This window comes from Tetrahymena thermophila (genome assembly GCF_000189635.1).
Source record: "Tetrahymena thermophila SB210 genomic scaffold scf_8254369, whole genome shotgun sequence".
NCBI lineage: Eukaryota > Ciliophora > Oligohymenophorea > Hymenostomatida > Tetrahymenidae > Tetrahymena > Tetrahymena thermophila.
In genome coordinates, this window is record NW_002476153.1 from 134,822 (window position 1) to 157,825 (window position 23,004).

At 22.8% G+C, this 23,004-nt stretch overlaps 6 protein-coding genes across 6 annotated transcripts; 4 read left to right on the forward strand and 2 right to left on the reverse strand. All coding sequences in view use genetic code 6, as the record gives it.

Moving 5' to 3' along the window:
* Positions 1 to 214: 214 nt before the first annotated feature.
* On the reverse strand, positions 215 to 4,419 carry TTHERM_00993000 (cyclic nucleotide-binding domain protein; the record flags this gene model as incomplete). Its single annotated transcript, XM_001030962.2, has 4 exons — positions 215 to 1,141; positions 1,293 to 1,846; positions 1,969 to 2,806; positions 3,838 to 4,419. The coding sequence occupies 4 exons, from the start codon at positions 4,417 to 4,419 to the stop codon at positions 215 to 217; spliced, it is 2,901 nt and encodes a 966-aa protein (XP_001030962.2).
* A 1,567-nt stretch (positions 4,420 to 5,986) lies between these two features.
* Positions 5,987 to 6,484, forward strand: TTHERM_000993029 (hypothetical protein; the record flags this gene model as incomplete). Its single annotated transcript, XM_012800285.1, has 1 exon — positions 5,987 to 6,484. One exon carries the CDS (start codon positions 5,987 to 5,989, stop codon positions 6,482 to 6,484), a length of 498 nt encoding a protein of 165 aa, XP_012655739.1.
* A 2,982-nt stretch (positions 6,485 to 9,466) lies between these two features.
* TTHERM_00993030 (EF hand protein) lies at positions 9,467 to 15,985 on the forward strand (the record flags this gene model as incomplete). The annotated part of the gene is made up of 8 exons (XM_001030965.2): positions 9,467 to 9,581; positions 9,704 to 9,799; positions 9,905 to 10,041; positions 10,128 to 11,374; positions 11,436 to 12,005; positions 12,058 to 15,741; positions 15,812 to 15,874; positions 15,937 to 15,985. 8 exons carry the CDS (start codon positions 9,467 to 9,469, stop codon positions 15,983 to 15,985), a joined length of 5,961 nt encoding a protein of 1,986 aa, XP_001030965.2.
* A 1,123-nt stretch (positions 15,986 to 17,108) lies between these two features.
* Positions 17,109 to 19,681, forward strand: TTHERM_000993039 (EF hand protein; the record flags this gene model as incomplete). Its single annotated transcript, XM_012800286.1, has 6 exons — positions 17,109 to 17,222; positions 17,387 to 19,078; positions 19,128 to 19,187; positions 19,242 to 19,447; positions 19,502 to 19,558; positions 19,615 to 19,681. 6 exons carry the CDS (start codon positions 17,109 to 17,111, stop codon positions 19,679 to 19,681), a joined length of 2,196 nt encoding a protein of 731 aa, XP_012655740.1.
* Positions 19,682 to 20,285: 604 nt separating this feature from the next.
* TTHERM_00993040 (hypothetical protein) lies at positions 20,286 to 21,577 on the forward strand (the record flags this gene model as incomplete). The annotated part of the gene is made up of 3 exons (XM_001030966.4): positions 20,286 to 20,888; positions 20,962 to 21,366; positions 21,422 to 21,577. The coding sequence occupies exons 1-3, from the start codon at positions 20,340 to 20,342 to the stop codon at positions 21,575 to 21,577; spliced, it is 1,110 nt and encodes a 369-aa protein (XP_001030966.3). The 5' UTR covers positions 20,286 to 20,339.
* A 798-nt stretch (positions 21,578 to 22,375) lies between these two features.
* On the reverse strand, positions 22,376 to 22,927 carry TTHERM_00993050 (transmembrane protein, putative; the record flags this gene model as incomplete). The annotated part of the gene is made up of 1 exon (XM_001030967.1): positions 22,376 to 22,927. The coding sequence occupies one exon, from the start codon at positions 22,925 to 22,927 to the stop codon at positions 22,376 to 22,378; it is 552 nt and encodes a 183-aa protein (XP_001030967.1).
* Between the last annotated feature and the right edge of the window lie 77 nt (positions 22,928 to 23,004).

Sequence of the window (23,004 nt, forward strand, 5' to 3'; positions counted from 1 at the left end):
ATTGTTACATCTTAGTTATTAATTCGGAAATTTATTTAGGACAAAATTTTTATCAAAAAAATTTTTAAAAAGTAAAAAGAGAATATTAGTAATTAATTAGACATTAAGACAGATAGATACCCTTAAATAAATATATTTCTTCTTAATAAAAATGTAAATAAAAATTTATAAGTAAATAAATTATTGATTTTATATTTAAAAAAATTATTTTTTTTCAGTTATTTTTTGAATAATATTAGCTTTTGCTCTTTGTTCTAGTTTTTTAAGAATTTTGAGTTAATAACTTCTAATTTCCTTTGCTTAAAAAGATAGATAATCTTAGTTATTTAATTTTTTCTTTTTTTATTACAGAGCTGTTCATTCTTTATAAAAACTTGTACTTTTTTATATAATAGTTATAGTTTTCTATTGTAATCGAGTAGTTATTATGTGGGAAAAAAACTTAATAGATATTCATTTTTTCAAAATTATTTAGCTCTAAGCTAGACCATTAAGTTAATTAAATCGCTTAATTATACAGTAGGCTTTAAACGTTAAAAGGATTTGATATCTAGCTTAGTTAATTAACTGCTTTTAGCATTTGATCTTCTTTTTTTTCTTTTTATTTTATTTTTTCGTTTTAAAAACTGTTTTGTTACTTGTTTTTTTGACTCAAAGATGTGATGCTGGATATTTTTTTATAATTTTTAATCGATTAAGAGTCATTTTTTTATTTGCTGTCATTTTAAACATTTTTATTTATTTAATCAAGCTATGGTTAGAACTATATTTGATTATAGCTTTAGGAATTATTAACAGAAATACTATTTGAGTTTGGTCCATAAGCATATATTGAGTTATTTTAACTCTGTTGAGTAAAGGTTAACTATTAAGATTATTAGTTATATTATATATTGCTGTTATAAGGACTTTATAAAGATTGATTATTTAATATGCTATTTGAAATATTACTATTTGTATTTTAGCTATTTTGGTTAGATTATACACTTAATTATATCAATTTTTAACTTTCCTTTATTTCTTCTAAAATTATTTTTCTGCTTGATTCTCTTAACATCTAACTATTAAGAAATGAAGTGTGTTTATTGCTTTTTCTACTTTCTCCTTTTTCTAAAGTAGGGTAACGAATATAATCAGAGAGCTAAACCATATTAATTAAAAAAATTTTATTTAAACGATTTATAAAGTTTTTTAAAAAGTAAAATTTTTTATAATAGTCTATGATTTGGTTGTAAATAAACATTTATATAATTTTTCATTAATATTGCAAAAAATTATTTCAATAAAATTACTAATTTTGATGAAGAGGCTCCTAAGAAAGCCAAAGAATCTGATCTACCAATTTGAGAAGTTTATGTCCTTTTAATTTTTCTCTACTACTATTACTATATTACATATTAAGATCCCTGTATAGTAGGTGAAATATGAGGTTTATTTGGAGAGTTATTTTCCTAAATAATATTTTCTGTTCCAAATTCATTATTCATTTTTGGATATAATACCTAAAGAGATTTATGAGAAGACTAAGTCTTTTATTCTTTATCTTCATTTTTTTGATCAAATACAATTTCCTGATTTTTGAGTATTTGTAACAACTCATTTAAATTTTCATATAGATTTTTTTCTATCAAAAAATTAACAATTTCTTCTTGAATTTATTTTTAAATTTATGTAGCTTTATCATGTTTCATTATTTTTTTTCTAAATTCTTGATTTTATGAATTCCTTTCTTATATTGTTTCAGCTTTGTAGTTGATTAGAATTTTATCCTTATTTGGAATGTAATTTACGAAAGGGCAGTCTTTTATAAGATGCTAAAACTAGCCACAGCTATAGCATTTTAAACCTAATAATTTTTATATTTATTATATTTTAAAGTTGTAATGATAAATTTTAATTTCAATAAATATTTAGTCAAAAAATAAGTTATAATTAGATAGTTATTTAGTTATTTAGTTAGTTAGTTACCTAATCTTTTCGAAGTAGAATATAAATTTAGCTTATCTTTCATCATGCAATATGTTTCAAAATCTTTTTAATAGGACTTGATGACACTTAAAAAGTCCTATAAGTTGACATAAACTACTTTAACTACATTAACTGAAGAGGCTGAATGATTAGAAGTTGCTTAACTAAAGAAAGGTTATTCTCCAAATACATCATTTTTTGATAGTATTTTAATTTATCTTTTTTTCCCACCCATATCCAAAAAGAGTTAAACCTCTCCCTTGACTATAAAATACAGATTTAAATTTGGGTTGTCTTATTCATAAATTATTTCTTCAGGAGAAAATTTTTTTTCTTTGAGTAAAGGCGCCAAATTTAGCAAAAACTATTCACTATAATTAAGATTGAAAGCTTTACACCCTTTTAGGATCTAAATATACATTTCTCTAAATACTTCTTTTCTTAAAGATTTACATAACTAAGTCTAAATAATATTGTGAACTTCCATATCTTTTTCTGTTTCTCTCTGCAAATAAGCAAAGTTTTCTTTGATTTTCATTATCATGTTATTTTTAATACCTCTTTCATTTAAATAGCCACTAATTTATGCCATTTTTTACTAAAACTAAGATTTTTTCTTTGTTATATTGGTTACAATAGTACCTATTTGATTTATACTGTAAGCAAACACACCACAACTAATAAGAGTGATAAAAATTACAAAAACTCTTTCATAACTAGTTTTGGGTACGTAATCTCCATAACCCAATGTTATCATAGTTATAACTGCCCAATAAATTGATGTAATATACTGTTCTTAAATAGTTGCTGTTCCTAAAAAAATAAAATCAAAGTAAACCTTAAGAAACCATTATTATTTAATTATAAATCAAATCAAATTAAACTTTAAAAAAGGAATTTCATAATCATAATATAATTTAGTTGTGTTAAAAGATATTTAATTTTTAATAGAATTATTTACTTAAATTATAAAAATCTACCCATGTTTGTTAAATATCATAAATATTTTCTATTACAGCAATTAAGAAAAAAAAGCAACCACAATAATGAGCTATAAATAATACATAAAATATTAGATTTGAAAGATCTACCAAGCTCGAGTATTTATATCTTAAATTCACTCTTTCTTCAAAGCTTCGTAGTATAGACTTGAGACGAAATATTTTAGCAAATATAAAATAGTTCAGATATTGAATTTTAATAAAAGAGTTAATTAAAAATATAGTTGCCACAACTAAATCAATAAAAAAATTGCCTATTTTTTAATTTATAATAAATTATTTAAAAACACTGCTTATTTTTATATAAAATAGATTTTATTCTAAAAAGTCTTTTTTAAAATTATAAAACAATACCTTTCTTTATGTAATGCTAAAAAATTTTAGTCCTGTTAAATATAAGCTTTCCTTTTGAGTAGTATGCTTGTAAAGAATTAAATAGTATATCTAAATATAAGATTACTGGTAATTAAAGCTATAAAAGAGTGCTGAAGAAATTTGTTTCTTAGTTGTTTTAAAAAGAAATCTAAAAGGGTATATATATTATTTACCACAAGATGGATATAAATAGGAAAATCTCCCAAATTAATTTTTTTAGTGATGAAGGTTCAATAACTCCAGATTTAAATATTTGAATAAATTACCTTAATTTGTCTCTTTTTTGTAAGAATTAATTCCATCTCTTGGAATAAAAATACATTTTAAAATCCCAAGTAGAGTATTTATTTTTTTTACTTAAAATATATTCATTCATTTAATAATATTGAAAATCTGATGCATTATCTTTAAGTAGCTTAAATTGATTTATTTTCATTTGCTAGAATTTGAGAGCTTAACTGTATTTTTTAATTTGTATAATGAACTATTTTACTTATGTTATTATTATTAATGGTTTTTTTTTCCATGCTCCAATGAATCCAGCTGAGTCTCTCTCGAGTTCAGTGTCATCACATTTTCTAAAGCTTGCTGCATTTATGCTGTTGCTTTGTTACAGTGTAATAGGACTGTCTGCTTGAGGGAGATTTGGAGAAAATATAAAATCGCTCTTGTTGTGTTCTTTTTATGAAGGAAATTTTATTTTAATGGCTTCATTCATTTCGTTTGAGTTGCAATTTGAATTATAAGTTTAACTTAAAACAGATTTATCATCTTATTAATCACTTTATTTTTATTTTTTAGATTATTTAAATGATTAAACACAACTTATATTTGGTGATATCGAAGCATCATCATTATAAATATGTGAGTTATCATTTCCATCTTATCTATGATATTTGCTGAATACTTTACTTTCTTAAGTTTTACCTAATTCATCTTAGTAAGCAACAAAAGATTCAACATCATTTTCAATGTAATTATCATAACGTTCTTCTTGTACACTTCTTTACCTTTAAGTAGAATTTTTATTAGTTTTTGTTAGCTGATAAATTGTATCTTCTTGTTTATAAGGCATCTATAATATATCCTCTTAATCGTAATTGCACTTCATAAAATTACTTCGCATATTTTCAGCTCCACTTCTTAAAGAGCCTTAGTTATTTTAAATTTGTTTTTTTAGCATTTTCAAAATTTAAAAACGGATGTTTATATTTATGAATGAAATTATTAGTAATTTATCACTTGATTTTTAATTCTACTAAATAACTCTATACTTTGTTTATTATTATTAAAAAGAAGTAAAAATTTATCAAAAAAATTTGTGATTCAAACATGTATATTTATATCCATACATATATTTCTATATACAATCATAAATAAATATATATTGATAATTACTTCACATAATTTTTAAAAAAACTCTGCTAACCTAATAACTGGTGTAGTTATAATTTATTTTATCATAAATTAATAATTTTATTTTAATTTTGTAATATGATGAAGATGATAAATTAAATTTTATATTTTTATATAAGAAGGGTATCTATGCTTTATTAGAATCATAAAAATCAATTGTCAAAAAAAGCGAAAACTAAATTGTATTTGTGTTAATTTAAGTATTTTTTAAATCAATGACTTATTTATAAAAATAAATTGATATCTTTTATTAAACGTAATTAAATTATTTTATAGAGTATGAATGCAGTTGATATATAAAAATAAATATTCTAATTTTGTATATTAGTTAATTAATTTTTGTTTATCATACCATATTTTTATATATTTGTGCGGAGAGGTAGGATTAAAGTAAATTAAATTCTAGAATATATTGGAATAAAATGAAAATATATAATCTAGATTGTATTGGCAGTATATTTTTTAGTTTAAGGACTATAAAGGTGTTTTTATTTTAAAATTTAAGTTAATCGTTATTGATTTAATGTGTAAAAATTGAAAATTAGTATTTAAAGCTTAGATATTTAGTTAGTAAGTAGACTATAAATTGAAAAGCAAAATTTAAAATAGTTTGTTTATTTTTAAGATTGTTGGATTTTTTCATAGTCAATTTGATTCTTAATAAAATTTTTCCATAAAATTTTATGCTTAACATTGATAACGAAAATCCTACTAGAAAAGGAGTTATTAATTGTTTTTTTTCCTAATACCTTCAAGTTTTAGTAGCTGGTTAACATTTATATCAAAATTACTAACGACAACTGCAAAGCTTAATCCTAAATATTAAATATTGATGGTTGGAGTTAAAGATATGATATAATCATCAAAGGTTTTTATATTTGCTTAATTTTAAAACTCATAATTTGGATTAATTCCTAATTCTTTTGCTAGTACCATAATTACAGTATCTAATCGCGATTTCCCGCTAAATGGCTCAAAACCTCTATGCTTCATCACATAACTAGAGAAAGTAGATTTTGTAGCTCCCATCATTTTAATAAACCCATCTGAATACCCTTAAACTATTTTTATAAGCTAATTATCTGAAGGATTTAAATACAATAATTAGTATGTAAAGATTTTTTAGCTGTCTAATTACTCTATATATTCAAGGGTCCTTGACTTTGACTATTCTAAATGCTTGATATCAAATTTCATATCTTTGTTATACTAAATACCTTTTTATAATGACTATCTAATCAATGATGCCAAAATATGAGCATCCTAAGAACTCACTGAATCTAAGATTTTAGTTATATACTCTAAGTTATCTGGCTGACTCTACAAGAAATTTTAACACATTTCAAAGACACCTTACTTCTTATGATAAATTACTTTTTCAATAGGATTAAATTCAGAATAATGTTCTAGATCGAATATTTAATAAGGATCATATGTAAACCAATCCATATTAATTATTTAACAAGATGAAAGTTAAAATTTCTGTTTAGACCTTATTTGGTAAGGTATTAAGGCTATAGATACACTTTTTTTTAGTTGGTTAGACACCTTAAATTGCTGATCTTAATACTCTTAGTTCGAAGCTTGTATATCAAAAATACCTTCTTGATCATTGCTAACCTTACTATTTTTTTAGGAATCTTCTTTATGCTTTAAGTATTTAGATGGATTTTCATTTTGATATTTATTGGTTTGCGCTTTTTGCTATTTTTTAGTTGATATGATGTTGTTTGGTTTTCTTATTTATTTCTTTTTCTCTTAAGGTAATACTACTAGACTTTTATTTTATCCTTCAAAAACTAAATGAAATTATAACGTGTTGAGTGAACTTAACGAGCTGTTGGCTAATGAATTGTTGGAGTTTATTTCATCACGCGAAACTGAACAATCATCAGATGAATAATATTATTTGGTTTATGATAAGTTACATTGATACATCTTCAAATAGTTTGTCACTTTAACAAATAAATATTAAACTAGTCTAATTAATTAAGAATTTTTTTATGTATGAGAGAGCGATTTGAATGTTTTTTTAGCTTTTAATCCTAAGAGATTTTCTTATTGTTTATTTTTGTAATAATTATTATTTTTTTTTGTTGTTTTTATTTTATATTATCACTGATTCAATCATTTTGCTTATAAATTAAAATTTTGTTTAATTATCTATCTGTCTTGGTTTCTAAGGCTAATAATCTTAATAAGCATTCACGCTTATTTGCTGATTTTATGGAATCTAAACAAATCAAATCAAATCACATTTTTATGAGAATAATATTTGCTTCTAATTTTAATTGAGTGTGTTTAAGTTAATTTGTATTTTTCTTTCCATTTATTTAATGCATTAATGCACGATTAAATTTATTATGATACTCACGAATGATTAAAATCACTGATTAAAAAGTAAATTGACTAAGTTTAGTTAAAAGCAAATTTACTCAGGCATCTATTAATTTTTAAATACATGAAATAAATATTAATAAATTTGCTTAAAATTTACTTTTTTTTCCATTTTGTTTGATAAGTAAATCAAAGTTTACTTGCAACATTTATGATAAATAAAATGTTTAAAATATAGCAAAAAACCACTTTTCATTATTAATAAATAAATAAATTAAGAAATCATTATTAAATTGAAAATTGTTTATTTATATGTTCTAGATTTCTTCCAAAAAGTGAATACAACATTTGATAATATTTCATTTCAATTAACCATGGCAAAAAAATGATAGAATTACCTTCATATATTTTTAATATAAATTTTTTATTTCTAAGCCAAACAAATTTCCTCCATAAAGTATGAGAGTTACTTTTAAAAATTTATAAATTTTAATAGCTTGTTTTATATTCTATTATTTTTATAAAAATTTTCTAATGATTAAAGAAATAAACTGGATTCATTTTTAAAAAAAATAGTTTGTTTTTAAGACCTAAAAAATTGCAGGTAATTAATTATATTTCTTGTCAGAATTTTATAGGAGAAGTGTAAATTTTTTTTTCCTTACACAATTTTTATTAGGAATAATCATCTAAAATAAAGTTATTCAATCTAAAAAATGTTAACTTTTTCTTTCATTTGAAAATATAAAATATGATTATACCAATAAGGCAGACACAAAATTAAAATAAATAAGTTAAGCTACAAAATCGTTTGCTTCAATCAAACAATCTCCAATCTATTTTTTAAAATATAAACAAAAACAATTAAAATGTCTACTCATAAAATATTACTTTCTCTTATTTACCTAGTTTAGTAAATTGAATTAAAAGGTAATTAGTTTATAAATTTATTCTTTTCTATATTAAAATATTTAATAATAAACAAACTTTTAATAGAGAAGGAGCCTAAAATTATTCACAACTAAAGCTTAAATCTTATAGAAATAACATTGTAATTAAAAAAAATTATAAGGTGATTGGGGAAAATAAAAATAGGCTCAAATTTCAACCATAATTTAATCTAATTATCTGGCATTTAATGAATTCCAATTTTCATTAATGATTAGAAAAGTTTAAATAAGATTTAACATTCATGGTAATTTGTAAATACTTTTTAATTTCTGGCTTCAAATTGTTTTGGGTAGTATGAATTATCAAATATAAATCATAATTAATTCAGGTATTAAACCTAATTATAATTCATATAAAAAAAATACTTAATTTATTTAGCTTTCCCTATTCCTACTCACCTACCAAACAAAATATATGAATTGTTTAGTATACTTAATAGATTTTTAAATAATATGCTCAATTTATGTATATTAATAGCAATCAAATTATATGATATACTTTTAATTTTCATCAAATAATATATCAAATACTTTAAAATTATTTTTTACATCAAAAATTCTTATATTTTCTTCCTTTAATAATTTATTTTATTTACCTAAAAGTTGGTTCATTAATAGCATCCTACGTTTAAAACAGTAATTACCTCAACTTTATCAATCCAAACCATCAAAAATTTTTAAACAAATCTAAATTAATTTCATCATAATTAAAAAAAGCATTAAATTAAGTACTCTTATAATATATCAAAAAAATTTAATAAAATAATTTTTAGAATAATCTTAATAAAATTGTTAGATATCTTTGTTAAAATATTGATGAGATTAATAGAAAAGAAAATTTAAATTTTAATAATAACTAAAAAAAATTAGAAAATTGATAAATAAAAATGCTGTTCAACAAAAAAACACTTTAAATAATTTTATCATTTGATAAATTTTTCTAATTTAATTTTGATTATATTTTATTTATTAAATAATTTTAATTATTCTAAATTTCCATTTAAATTTGATGAAAAATTTCTAATTTTCTAAATATAAAATATTAATACTTTATTAATTTAGGAAATTATTTTTTTTTAATTTTTTGTTAAAAATAGTACTTGTAAAGCTTGAAAATTTACATAAATTTAGCATAGAAAATAAATGATATTGTATGATAGAAATAATAAAATATTGCTTGTAAATAAGGTTTATTTAAAATTTTTGATTTTAAATTATCAATAAAAAGAAGATTAACTAACCATTTAAATTTGTTAAAGAAACAACTTAAAAATATTGTTAGCCATAATATTTGCTCTTCACTTTTGATATTCTATAAAAAATTCAAATTATCATAAGAAATATTAAAAAAAGATATAAAAAATTAATAAACTTGGTAAATTTTGAATTATATATAAAATAGAATTAGGAAAGCTCAAAATGTAAAGACCATTTATTAGAGATAACTAAAATCTATGTAACGGAGGTCCCCTTAATTTGATCTAAAATAAGCACTAAAAAATTGAGCTAATTACCCTTTTGGATAAATGCACATGTACATTTTTCATTAGAACAATTTGAAAACAAATAATAAATTAATTAGGATATAACCTAAAAATATAAATAGAATTTATAATTTTTATTAGCATTTTAAATGAATTTTTAATTTTATATTAGAAATTTGCAAGGATGATAGATTAATATTAAGGAATATGGTTAAAGAAAATGATTCAGAAGTTATTTAGCTTCTTTTTAAGCATAAAAGAAACACAGGTAAAATATATTTATCTATTTCTATGATTGTTTGCTTGATATTAAACTCAAATTTAAATATTAGCATGGGATAGTTCTAATTATATTTTTACTTTTAAATAACAGATATGCTTATACTTTAGTCTAACTTAAGAAAAATTGTGAACAAATTCAAAAATAAAAAGGGAGAACCTAAATAATATATCACTTTGCCTCCCTCCAATAGCTTTATAAAGCTGCCTACTAATAACACTTCTTTTGATGTAATTTAATTTGAATTTTTTTAATTTAATAAATATCTGTTAAGGTTTAAAATTTGCTTAAAAAATTTAAATTAATAAATGAACAGACCTCTGGAATCTTTCACAGAAAAGCAAAAAGAAGTATTTCGCCTATGGTCAAAAATTATAGTTCCAACAACTCTAGTAATATACTAACCAATTAAACTTATCAAACCACTTAAACAAGAGATCCGTTATCTCAGCTTCATAATTGTAGCAGCACAACAATAAACCGTTCTGTATCCTCTAACTATATTTTAGGTAATCGCTCTATGTCAAATATTATGATAGGTAAAGGAAAGCGCATTCCTTCAAAAGATAAAATAAAAAATCAAGATGAAAACTAAAATAATAGCTACATTTTTAATACAAGCAGCTTTATTTAGAATCCTTGCAACTTTTCCAATTTAGGTAATGATCAATAAATGGGTAATATAGAAAATAAAAATAAGTCAAATAAAATTAACAGAATCCCTTCATAATAATCTTAATAATTGACTAACTAAAACTTTTAGATTTAAACTCATCATTCCCACTAATTCAGTAATGCAAGTATAATAGCTTAGTAAAATCAGAATAACATGTATGGAAATTAAACAATAAATACAATTCAAAACGATAACTCCTAAAATATCAGCTACACCAACTTGAATACTACTAATTTAAATTTTTATTAGGAAATGGCTGAAGGTAATTACTAATTCAATTTCAGCGGTCGCACATCCTTAAATGGTGGATCTATGCTAAACAATTGTTATAACTAAATTCCTTAAAATTAATATTAATAGCAGGAACAATTAGAAATTTTGAAATAGCAAAATGATATGACTTAACAAAATATCTTTTACTTATAATAATAAAATGCTAATGCAATATAGTAAAATAATGACTCATTTCCTTATTTTACTTAGAATAATAACTAAAATTAAAATTTTATTAGCAATTCTGATAATAATATTTGCAGCTAATAAGATATGCATGCTTTAACTTTAGGATAAAATTAACTGCAATTTTATAATTAAAACTAATAAAATAATTAAGGGGATGCTAATATCAACTAGCCCTTGAGTAGCAAAAGCAATAGATCTGTTTAGATGCAAAACTATAGCAATCAAGCTAATCATTATTAAGATAATGAAAATTTAAATGCTAACAAGTATAGCAGCAGATCTACGCCTCAAAATGGATTAATACAGAACTTTTAGATTGAGAAGTCTCCAGAATTTTAAAATGATATTGAAGAAGATAGAATAATCTAAATGCAAGAAATTTAGAAAAGGTCATTTTCCTAATCATCTCAAAATTAATTATTTTAGTAAATTTAATTTTACAACTTTATTTATGTAATTCATATTTTATGGTTTTTTAAAAAATAGGTAGCAAGAGGCTAATCGTTAAAACAAAAATTCACATAGATATGTTAATAATGGATCTATAGGAGAACAAAATTAAAGCAGCAATTCTTAATTTTAAAATAACTAAAAAGATGATTAATTCTACAACTTTTCCAATAATAATAGATAAAGTAATTAGTCGAATAACCTTGAGACTAGTTTAACCACAAATAATAATAATAATGAATAAGGTGAAAATGATAGAATTTAAGAATGCTTTGATGAATATAATATCAAAGAAGATCGTCCACTTAAAGTTAATGCTATATTGAATAACTATTAAGCACAGTAGAAAATATAAAACTAAAATTACTAATAGAATGATTAAATCCAAAGAAGTAGCAGAAATAATTATTCTGACTCTAAGAGAGATTAGTCAATACCTGAATATTCCCCGTTTAAACAAAATTAATAAATCACTAAAAACTAACATTCATAAAGAACTAATTATTAGTAGAATGAAGAAGATGAGCTTGTAGAAGCAGAGAGTGTATTTTAAAACAGTGAATAAAAATATTTTTTATCAGCTAAAAAAATCCTCTCTTAGAAAAAGTAAATAAATTAAATTAATTGCAAATAATAAATTCTATATTAAAAAAAATAGATTATTAGAATAAACTCTGAGAAGGAGCTAGACGAAAAATGATGAAAGCAAAAATATAGTAGATGCTAATCTCAATTAGAATAGCACAATATCTAACTAAAAAGAATTTAAAATTCCCACTGAAAGAAAATGCTCTTAATTTAATTACGATGAACAAAGTGATTAAAAATAAAATGATTATATTGATACTCAGTTAAGAGAAAGTAGAAACAACAGATTATCAGAATTAGATGAAGACCCAGTTAAAAGAGCAAAGATGTAAAGAGATTTAAGTTGTAATATTTCTAACAGTAAAAAAATAGAAACTTTTAATCCTCCAACAGTTGGCAGCTGCATCAACTTAGATGACCGTTTAATGAGCTCGAATAAAAAATAAAATTTAAATTATTTTGGATACAACAATACTAATACGAATATTAATTTTAACTTAGAGCAGCTATTAAAATAATCAAATTAAAATAATTAGCTTTTAAATTAATATGACAAGCAAGATATTAATGATAATGGTAGTAGCTATAATAAAATTGATGTATGTAATCTATCTGGATACTCCAACAATCTTTATGCAACATCTCCTTACAAAAGTGCTCTCAACAATACTTTGAAAAATAATTTTATCAATTCCAATAATGTAAACATGAATTTATGGAATTTTGACAATTCTACAACAAAAAGCAATAGCGGATATTCAGTAGCTCATTCTCTAGAAAGAAGAGGACTATTTGGAAATTAATAAGAGTTGTCTATTGAGAAAAAAGTTGTCTAACCATATGTAACATTTAAGTAAGAAAACGTCCTAACTTCTCCTGATTTTATTATAAGAATGACTGAAGGTATTAACACAAAAGAACTTGAAAAATAAATTTCTTAAAATTTTGTTATTCCTCCTCCACCAACTATTAACATAACAGCTGCAGCACCTATAACTTCAAATGGGACCACATCAACAATTACTACTACTACAACAATAATAACAAATACACTTGTTAGTACAAATGGCTAAAATTTATCTAATTTAAATACAAACTAAAATTAAGCTTCTTCCAGAAGTAGCTCTACTTGCTTAGCTACTCCTACAGCAACAACTTTACCATACACAATACCTCCACTTAAATGTCCTTTAGTGATTACAAGTCAATCCAATCCTATATAAAAGCATGAACTAAATGCTCTCAACACACTTTCTCCATCATATAATAATAATTAAATTCCATATATTAATTCTGCTCTTGGAGTGTCAGCTACAAATCAGTAAATTAATAGAGGTAACTCATTAAAAAAGGAACATTCTGATCTTTTAACTAATTGGGATGAGCTACTTAAACCAGCTGGAATTAAAAAAACATAGTCCGTTTTAGAAAACATCAGTCCTGTATCTAATTCTAACAAAAGTGATTATGGACTTACAAACATCCTCAAAACAGATACTCCTTATAATGGATCAAACATATTAAATTTTAATAATTTTGGTCAAAGCTAATTAACTTCTAATTACTTTAATCCTTTAAGCACTGATTACACTAGCAGATCTAATATAAATACCTATCCTATTCATACAACTAATAATAACATAAATATTGTATGCCAATACAATTAGCCTGAAGAGGATAAAAACTAATAATGCAATCAAATGAAAAACTCTAGTTAAATTGTTTCTTAATCGTAACAGTTATTTTCAAGAAAAGAAAACAATAATACATTATCTTAGAGAAATGTCTTTATGAATGCTGATTCTTCGAGATTTGACGTTATGAGAGATGATTTAAATAAAAAAGACACTTCAATTGATTATATTAATTAAATAAATAAATAAACATATGAATGCTAATCTCCTGAAGTGAACGCTCAAAACGGAATATCTACATGTTATAACCCTAAAGAAGATAGCGAGAGCTTTTAGAAAAAATAAAGCAATAACTCAAACAGATACCCTTAAGAAATTCTGATGGAGGAATCTGGTAACAATATCGATGATAATAATTTAGAATTAATGAAAGGCTACTAAAATAATTCTAATAATAAAAGCTCTAGAGTGAATACTTCAATAGATAACTCAAGATGGAATAGATAAAATTATCATTTACAAGATAGCAATATTTCTCCATCTGCTTTAACTTCTAAATCATAAAGGATAAAAAATATTAGGGAAAGTTGCGAGCAGTTATATGAAAATGGCATTTAAATGCAAAATACACTTTAAAATATGAAAAATAGTGCAATAAGCTAACTTTAAAAGTCTCTTGATGCAAGTTAATTAGCACTCCTAAAATAGAACAACAACTCTGAATAAAAGTCTAGTCATATACTCAGAAACTCTAATAATTTAAATAGAGAATCATAGAGTTTAATAGGTCTAAAATAGTTACAAAAAGAATAACATAAAACTCCAAATAAAAGTAACAGGACTCAAAGTGAAAGCAGTCATACAACTCCTAACAAAGAGAATGAAAAAGAATATTTAATTGAAACAAACGCAAAAACTGAGTATGAAATTAGTGATTCAAAGCCTTTTAAGTTTTCCCAAACAAATTATAATAACATTATTCGTAGGATAAGCAACAATACGACATCTGGATAATAGGATTATGAAATGAACATTCCAAATCTCTAAAATATCTAATCAAATAATATTTTAGAAAATAATACAAACATATTAAACTATGCTGTCTTGTAAGGTTAAGTTGGTAGTGAGAGTGGATTGAATCCTTTAGACATCCAATCTACCACAAAGAGAGAAATGAATCATTTAAATACCAATCAAGGTAACTAGTATCAAAGTTAAAATCAAATTTATGAAGCAGAAGAAGCTGTCTAAGATAATATTTCATAAATATAATAGCAATCAAATCGTTTGAGTGATAATAATAGCGGATCTATGAATTATTGCTCCAACTAGCAATATTTTGATTAAAATAATTATTATTTTAATGACATTCCTTCTTCTGATGTGTTTTACAATTATAAAAACTAAGTAGATGCAATTAGAGAAGAGTAAGATAACGAAAATGGAATCCCAAATCTAAATGAAAACAGCTAATAAAGTGATGAAGAAAATATAAACCAGTACGAACTAGATCAATAATAGTAGTTTGATGAAATGAAGCTTTAAGATGATTATCAGTCTAATTAATAACATTTTGATCATTTAGATTAAGAACAACAAGATATTAACTAATAAAATGAACATGAATAAAATGAAAATTACAATTAATTTTTGTTGAATATAACTGAATAGTTGAGTTCAAATTAAATTTTTACTGAAGAGTAAAGAAGCTTTTTTAATGAGAAGCTAAAACTTGATCAGTTTACATGTGAAGAAATATTTGATGAAATTTTTGCAGACTCTAATTTAAACAAAATTAGTCGTGCTTTCTTTAGATTTAAAATAGAATAATTATTATCTACATGCGATGGAAACCACTCAAGCAGAGATGAATGCAACTCTAATACTTCAGTAGATTCTCAAAACGTAGATTGTTTCTTTGATATTATTAATTTCAAGAGAGACGGCTTTCTTGATGTAAATGAACTCGGATTCTCTTTAGAATAAATTTGCTAATAGTAATCTCAAAATCAAGTGAAATCAGCTTTAGACTACTTAAAAGAAAGGTTAGGAATCAGTCGTAGTTTTGTTACATGCTAAGACATAGTAGGAATTTTTAATAACTAAGATGAATACTAAGAGTAAATTACATTTGATTAATAAATTTATTTATTTATTTATTTAATTAATTTATTTATTTTTATTGGATAGATTTATGCAATGTGTAGACAGCTCATAGAAAGGTTTCTTTACATACTGGGATCTATATTTAAAGTATTTTATCATTTTATAAAATTTATTTGCCTCAATTTTAATTTTATAATTAATTATAAAAGTAAAAATAAATACCCATGCTAGAGATTTATTCAAGCTTTGTTGCTGTGATTGGGAATAGAATCGAAGATAAATAAACAAATAAATAAATAAATCAATAAATTTATTTATTTATTTATTTTTCCTTCTTAATTAATTTGAATATTTTTATTTAATTTTTATACTAATTTTATTTGTGTTTATATATATAATAAATATACTATTTTCTCTTTAAAGCATATTATTATGTGCTTGTATTCTTAACAAACTATTTTATATTCTAAGTAACATTTTACAAATGCAAACAAATTATTTATGAAGTATAAATTTTCATTTAAATATTTTAAAGAAGAGAGAGAGATCATATGAATAACAATTTTTATTTTATTTAGTATCGTAATACTAGAATTCACTTTATACCCAGTAAATACCCTCATTCTACCTAAGTTAAATAAACATACCAATCTTAATTTACTTCTACTTTCTTTCAGAATGGTCTTGTTATTTAGAAAGAAATTTGGTTATTTTATTAAATTTTTTAAGGATGAAGAGCCCAAAATTTTATTTATGAGTCCTTAAAATAAAATTAGCGAATTTTAAATTAATATTTATCACAAAAACAAAATAAACTCAAAAGACTTTAATTATTTAGCTTAATATTACTCACAGATTTTGAAATATGTTGCTTAAATCAACAAGTCCAGATCTACGTAAACTTAAATAAACAAAAAAGCAACAGACTAAGTAAAGCATAGAATATTTATCTCTACTGGATAGATGTACATGTAATTAATTATGGTTCTCATTTCAAAAACAAATATCTCTTTAATATTAAATTTATTGATTAATAAACATAATAATAACTTAAATATCAATAGAAATATCAAGAGAAGACAAGCTCATATTACGTTAGGCTATAAAGGACAATTGAAACGAAGAATTGTTTAACTTATTAAACCTAAACAACAATAAATAAGGTATGAACGACTTATGCAGACACAATAAATTTTTTTTTATTTTATTTAACACTCTAATTATGATAATTTATATAAAATTAGATTTATCTGCATTGCAAAGAGAGCTAAGAAAGATTGTGGTTAAACTAAAAAGCTAAAGCGAGTTATATGGAGAGCTATAAACTGATATCAACAATAGTAATAGTAACTGCAACTCAACTTCAACAAACAATTTTTAGATGCATCAGAGTCAACTTACTCACACATTTACTGATAAAATTAACACAAATTAACCTTATCTAAATAACAATTAAAGCTCAAACCCTAAATATGTTTTGAATTTCTTGTATAAAGTAATTTTTAAATAAATGAGGATTTTTGGCAATTTAAAATATTTAAAACAAACATACCTTTACATAAAATAAATAAATTGATTTAATTAGAAAAACTTTAAAAATTTCAAACTTCTACTTTATTTATTTTTATTTTTATATCAAAAAATTATTTAATTAAAAAGGATAAACTAAAAAGTGATTCACTCAGATAATAGAATCAATGCTAAATTAATTACCCATTAAAGACAGAAAGTTGTGAAAAAGGAAAATTTATTGTTAGCTCTCCTGTTTCCAAGTTGATTAGCCCTCTTTCGCAACAAATAAAGAGCTCGGCTTCTTCGAATATTAAAATAGTTTAAAAATAATAAAATTTTATTGAAGAAAATTCTAAATTTGCAGAGGATTAAATAGAAGGACTACTTGGTGATTAAATATAAGCAAATTTGACTAACTTATCTAACCACTACCTTAAATTTAATTCATCAAACACAGCAAACACACTATAAAATTCTTGTGATATTTCGTAAGAAAATTCCCCATTTCAATTATCACAAACAAATAGCAAATTATATAAAAGAAAGAATTAGTTTTCAGAATTAACTTCAAACAGCCAAAATATATAAAATGAAGGAAATAGTCGATAAAATTCTATGACAAACAAAAGTTAAATAGAATTTAAAGGCAATGGATTAAGCAAGGATATTAAAAGCGATAGACCTGCTGTATAAGATTTTGTTGAAGTAAAAGTGAATGTTGATTAATCCAACTAACATTAATCTTAAATCTCCAACTATCAAATTTCAAATAACATTATGATGAAGCATATAAAAACAACTGTAACTAACTTGATGAGAAATAAAAGAAACAGCAGCAAAGACATTTAATTGGATAGTGCCAATTCAAATTCAATGCAAATTAACCAGAATAGCTAGCCAAGCGCTAGAACAAATAGTAAAGAAACAAGAATTAATAATTTTATTTCAGGAGATTTAAATTCTTAGTTTAATGACATATAAAAATCTCAAAATCAATCGAGGTCATCTTCTAAAAGACAAAAGTCAATAAGTTTTGGAAATTTACCGAAGAGCAAGAATAATATCTAATTCTAAACATTAGATGGTTTAACTCCAAATGACTACTCAAGTGATGAAAAATAATAAAGTCACGTTAAAAAAAAGGTTACAACTCCTCACTCTGTTAAAGTTAATAAGATAGATTTGTCTAAAGTGGCAAAAGTTTCTGTTATTTAAAAAATAAATGAGTTTCTAGATTTCTCTCGCTTAAATCAAATCGTTAATTAATAAAAAAATAAAGTCATGTAAGTGCAAGCATAGACTTAATCACCTCTATATAATTTAAAAAAGTAGTAATTAAATTAATCTCCACATAAGTAGCCAATTAAAAATGGTAAAACCTTCAGTAATGTTGGACCTTCGTATATGAATCTCAATTCAACCAAATTAGATAAGAAGAGTTCATTTAGTTAAAGAAAAGATCGTTTTTAAGAAAAAAATACTTTAGCAAATAATATTAACAGCAATATGCAAATTAACTTTAAAACTCAATCCAGTGGTAATTCTAATGACACTTTGAACTCTAACAGGGCTAGCTTTAATGAAAAAATGACCTCTTGTGGTCCAGAAAGCAATATAATTTCTACTCCTTTAAAGAATTATCCATAACCCTCTCTTGCTGAAGTTAAATAGTTCAATCAATTAAAACAAAAAAACGTCTAGCTTATCAGCTCAGAGTTTCCTTAACTAATTAGCGCATTTAAAACCTATTCATGTGAACGAATAATAAAGGAGATATTTATAGAATCTGATAGAGTAATAAGGCATTTAAGCAGAGACTTCTTTATCTTTAAAATTAAAGTAAATACTTTAAAAATTAATTCAAACTCTAATAATTTTTAAAAAATAGTTTTTCTTGTTCCAGCTCTAAAAACTTGAGCTTGACGGGTTTTTTGATTTATGCGATTTGGTAAAATAATTTTATAATGAAATAAATCATTAAATATAAATATTAATTCTATAGAACTGTGATAAATTTGTTGATGTGAAAGAGTTTGGAGAGATAATAGAAAATTTTTGCAATATTTAAAACTCAGATTCGAAAAAATTAAAAGTTATATACTAGAATATAGATTAAGAAAAATACGGTTAAATTTCTCAGATCAATTTACTAGCTTACCTTTAAAAATATATTCCCAGGTTCCAATAAAAAGAATAATTCTGTCTCTAGTAAATTAACTTTTTATTTAAATCTATTTAAAATAATATACTTAAATAAAATAGGTTCTTTAAAGAAATAGGGCATTCTTAAAACATCAGTTTCTGGGATATGCTTCTTCAGTATAATTCCATCTTATTGATAATTCAAAGTTAACATTTTATCATTTTTTTATTAGTTCCAGTAATAGAATGGTGAGGTAATTAATTGAAGAATCACCAATCGACAGAAAGATGAATCAATGATAATAAAGATTCCATATGCATTTTTACTAAGAAGATTACTCTAAAAGAGTAAGTTTATATCCTAGCAAACTAACTCTTAAAACAGTTAAGTGTGTCTTAGAAAACACAACTTCTAAAAAGCAACATCAATTATAAATATGATATCTAATAGAGTTTGATATTTTTAGAAATTTATAAGCAACCTGTTAACTTTCCAATTCATTTTATACTACAAATTATAAATTTGTTTTTTAGTTAAATTTCAAGATAAATAATTTTAAATATTTGAGGAAAATTATATCGAAAATATTATTTTTGCAAATTATCTCATAAAAAAATAAAATAATATTTTAAATAAAAAGAAATTATTAAAAATCTTGGTTAATTTTAATAATTAATTTTATTAAAGTTAAATCGAAAAAAATAAGATAATTCATATTTTTCTGTAAATAAATATAGCAGTTAACACAATAACTAATTTTTACATAAATTAATTGCATTGATTATAAATTTTAAAATAAAAAATTATGTTATGAAATCTTGCTAATCTTATTTTGGTGAATTTAAAAATTAATATCCACTTAGAATTTTATTAGATTTATTGCTATTAATTATTTAATTAATTATATTAAATTTTGATTTCAGTTTTAGATATTTTAAGAGATTAATATTCAAAGAAATGGATAGCTATCGCTAGATGAATTTAGGTTAAAATAAACTCTTCCCTGATACAAACACAATAAATAGCAGATATATTTCACCTTATGGAACTAGAAAATTTGAATCAACTATTCCAGTTTAGGGATAAGTTTAAGGCTTGAGCACCATTAGATCAGATAATTTTTAATTTGAATAAAACAGATTTACTAATAATATGAAGGAAGAATAAAATTATATTCCATAAAATTCATAGTTTGGCAATTTTAAGTAATCATAAATTGTCTTAGGAGATTAAAAGCCTTCAATACCTCCTTATTAGTAAGGAATCAATTAGAATATTAATTCTAAGATCTACTTATCTCATAATCTACAAAATATGAATAATGACTTTATAAGATAAAACAAGGAATATTAGCAAACAATCTATAAAAATTTGGCTAATCACTTAAGCGTAACAGAAGAAAATGACATTCCTTAGTTTGTATTTTTTTTATTGAGAGAAGAGGATGATAATATTAAAAACTATAGAGAAAGAGTAGAAAGAGATAAAGAAAAAGTAGTCAACCAAGTAAATAAGAACTAATTCATTTAAAAAAATTGCTTCCTTAATTATAATATTTAATATATTTATTTATTTAAAGCTTGATCACATGAGAAGATAAATAACCAACTTAATTGATGACTTATAGACTCATCTTCATCATTAAATAGATTAGCATTTTTTGCTTTTTATTGAAAAATATAAAATTTTTAAATAAGAAATGATTTCCTATAAAAGCATAAGCCATGATTTAATTGAAGCATAACTAAAGTATTAGTAAACACCTCATTAAATGATAAAATAGCTTACTTAACCAAAGCAATATTTAGGCAAAAATAATACCTAAATTATAAGAGAACTTGATGAAATTTAATAAAGAAATGAGTTTGCTAAAGTTTAATAGTATATTTAATAATGCCAATCTTCTTATACTAGAGGACTCACAGAAGTTTCTACTCATCTCATGTCATTACTATCTTCTCCATAACCATTTTATAATACACAAGTAATTTAAAAATCTTGTATTTATTTACAAATAAAAAAATTTTTATTAAAAAAAGGCTGGTGAAGAGAGCTTTGAGTTGATAAAGAATACTTTTGCAAAGCACATAAGTTCATAATTTAGTGATCCGAAGCCATTCATAAAGCCACTTGATGATTTTTCATCAAATCAATCTTAAATAGAATAGAAACTGATTTATTCGAAATATATTTGATGTCATTTCCAATGGCTTATTATTCTAAATTAAAATAAAAAAATAAAATAAATAGCTAGCATTAATTTTAAATTCAAAAATAATTAATTGTAATCAAAACAGAAGATTTTTAATCCAAATTAAGCTCATATTAATGAATATAACTCTTATTTGTTTGTAATTTTTTCATTTTAAGTCAGAAAAACATATTTTTATATTTCTTAATAAAATTCTAAATTATAAAATTTTAAAATTGCATATTACTAACTTAGTTAATTACTTACTTTCAAACTAATGAATTAAATAAATATTTTAATTAGATTTAACCAACAAAGACTATGATGGATTTTTTTAAAAAAATTGTTGATAAAAAACATTAAATTTTAAAATTAGATACAACTTCTTATTACTAATTAATTATTGTTCAACAAGTTTATAGCTGATTTCATAAAAAATTTATTTATTTTTAATAATTTGTTTTAAAATTGAATAATAAATAGAAGCGTATTATAGTTAGCTTTTATTAAAAAAGTTTATCATTTTCTTTCAAAAAGTATTTATTTGCATTTTCCTTATATTATTTTTTAATTATATTGATTATATAATAGTAATTTAAAAAATTTGATAAACCAACCTCTTTTAATTAAAATTTATTTTTTAAGTTAACTTAAAACACTTTTTACTTAATAAATTTGATAGAAAAAATTTATTTAAAATTTGTTCACATAAAAATTTTTTATTTGTTTAATTTTGTTAAAAATGAATGATCTTATTTTTTATTTTGTCTTATAAATACATTAAATACAAAAATATATACGTTCATTCTTCTAATAAATATTTTACATAATTTGTGGGATCTTTTTTGTATTCTACAACATTTATGTTTTTAAATTTTCCATTTTCCCACATAAAATATTATTGTAAGTTATTGATTTTACTATTATAATTAATTCCTGATACACCAGCAGATAAAAACAAGGCCATAATAAACATAGAATCCAAATTATTTTTAGTATATCTTTAGCGTTTCTAAAATAGTATTTTACCAGCAAAATATGCTAAACTTACTCCCAAAGATCCTTGCATAAAATAATAGCTATGAACAACTTTTTTGCATTTTTCTTAAATATCTTAATCAATTCTTGAATTTTTGTAATTGTTATCATAAATAGATTTTGCTACATCATAAAATAATTCCTTTTTTAATTTAGCTATTTCTTTTGTTGTGACACTTATTTTTTCTTCTTATTATTTAAATTACTCTTATATTTTCTACTAACTTTCAACCTTTTGATGATCTGCTTACAGGTTAGGAGTTGTTTAGTTTTAAGAGTTCATTTGCTCGTCTTGTATATTTTTACTTTCAGACATATCTTTTTTTTTTTAATTATAACTAATATTTTTTCTAGAAAAATAATTGTGAAAAGAATAACCCAATATTTAATTTT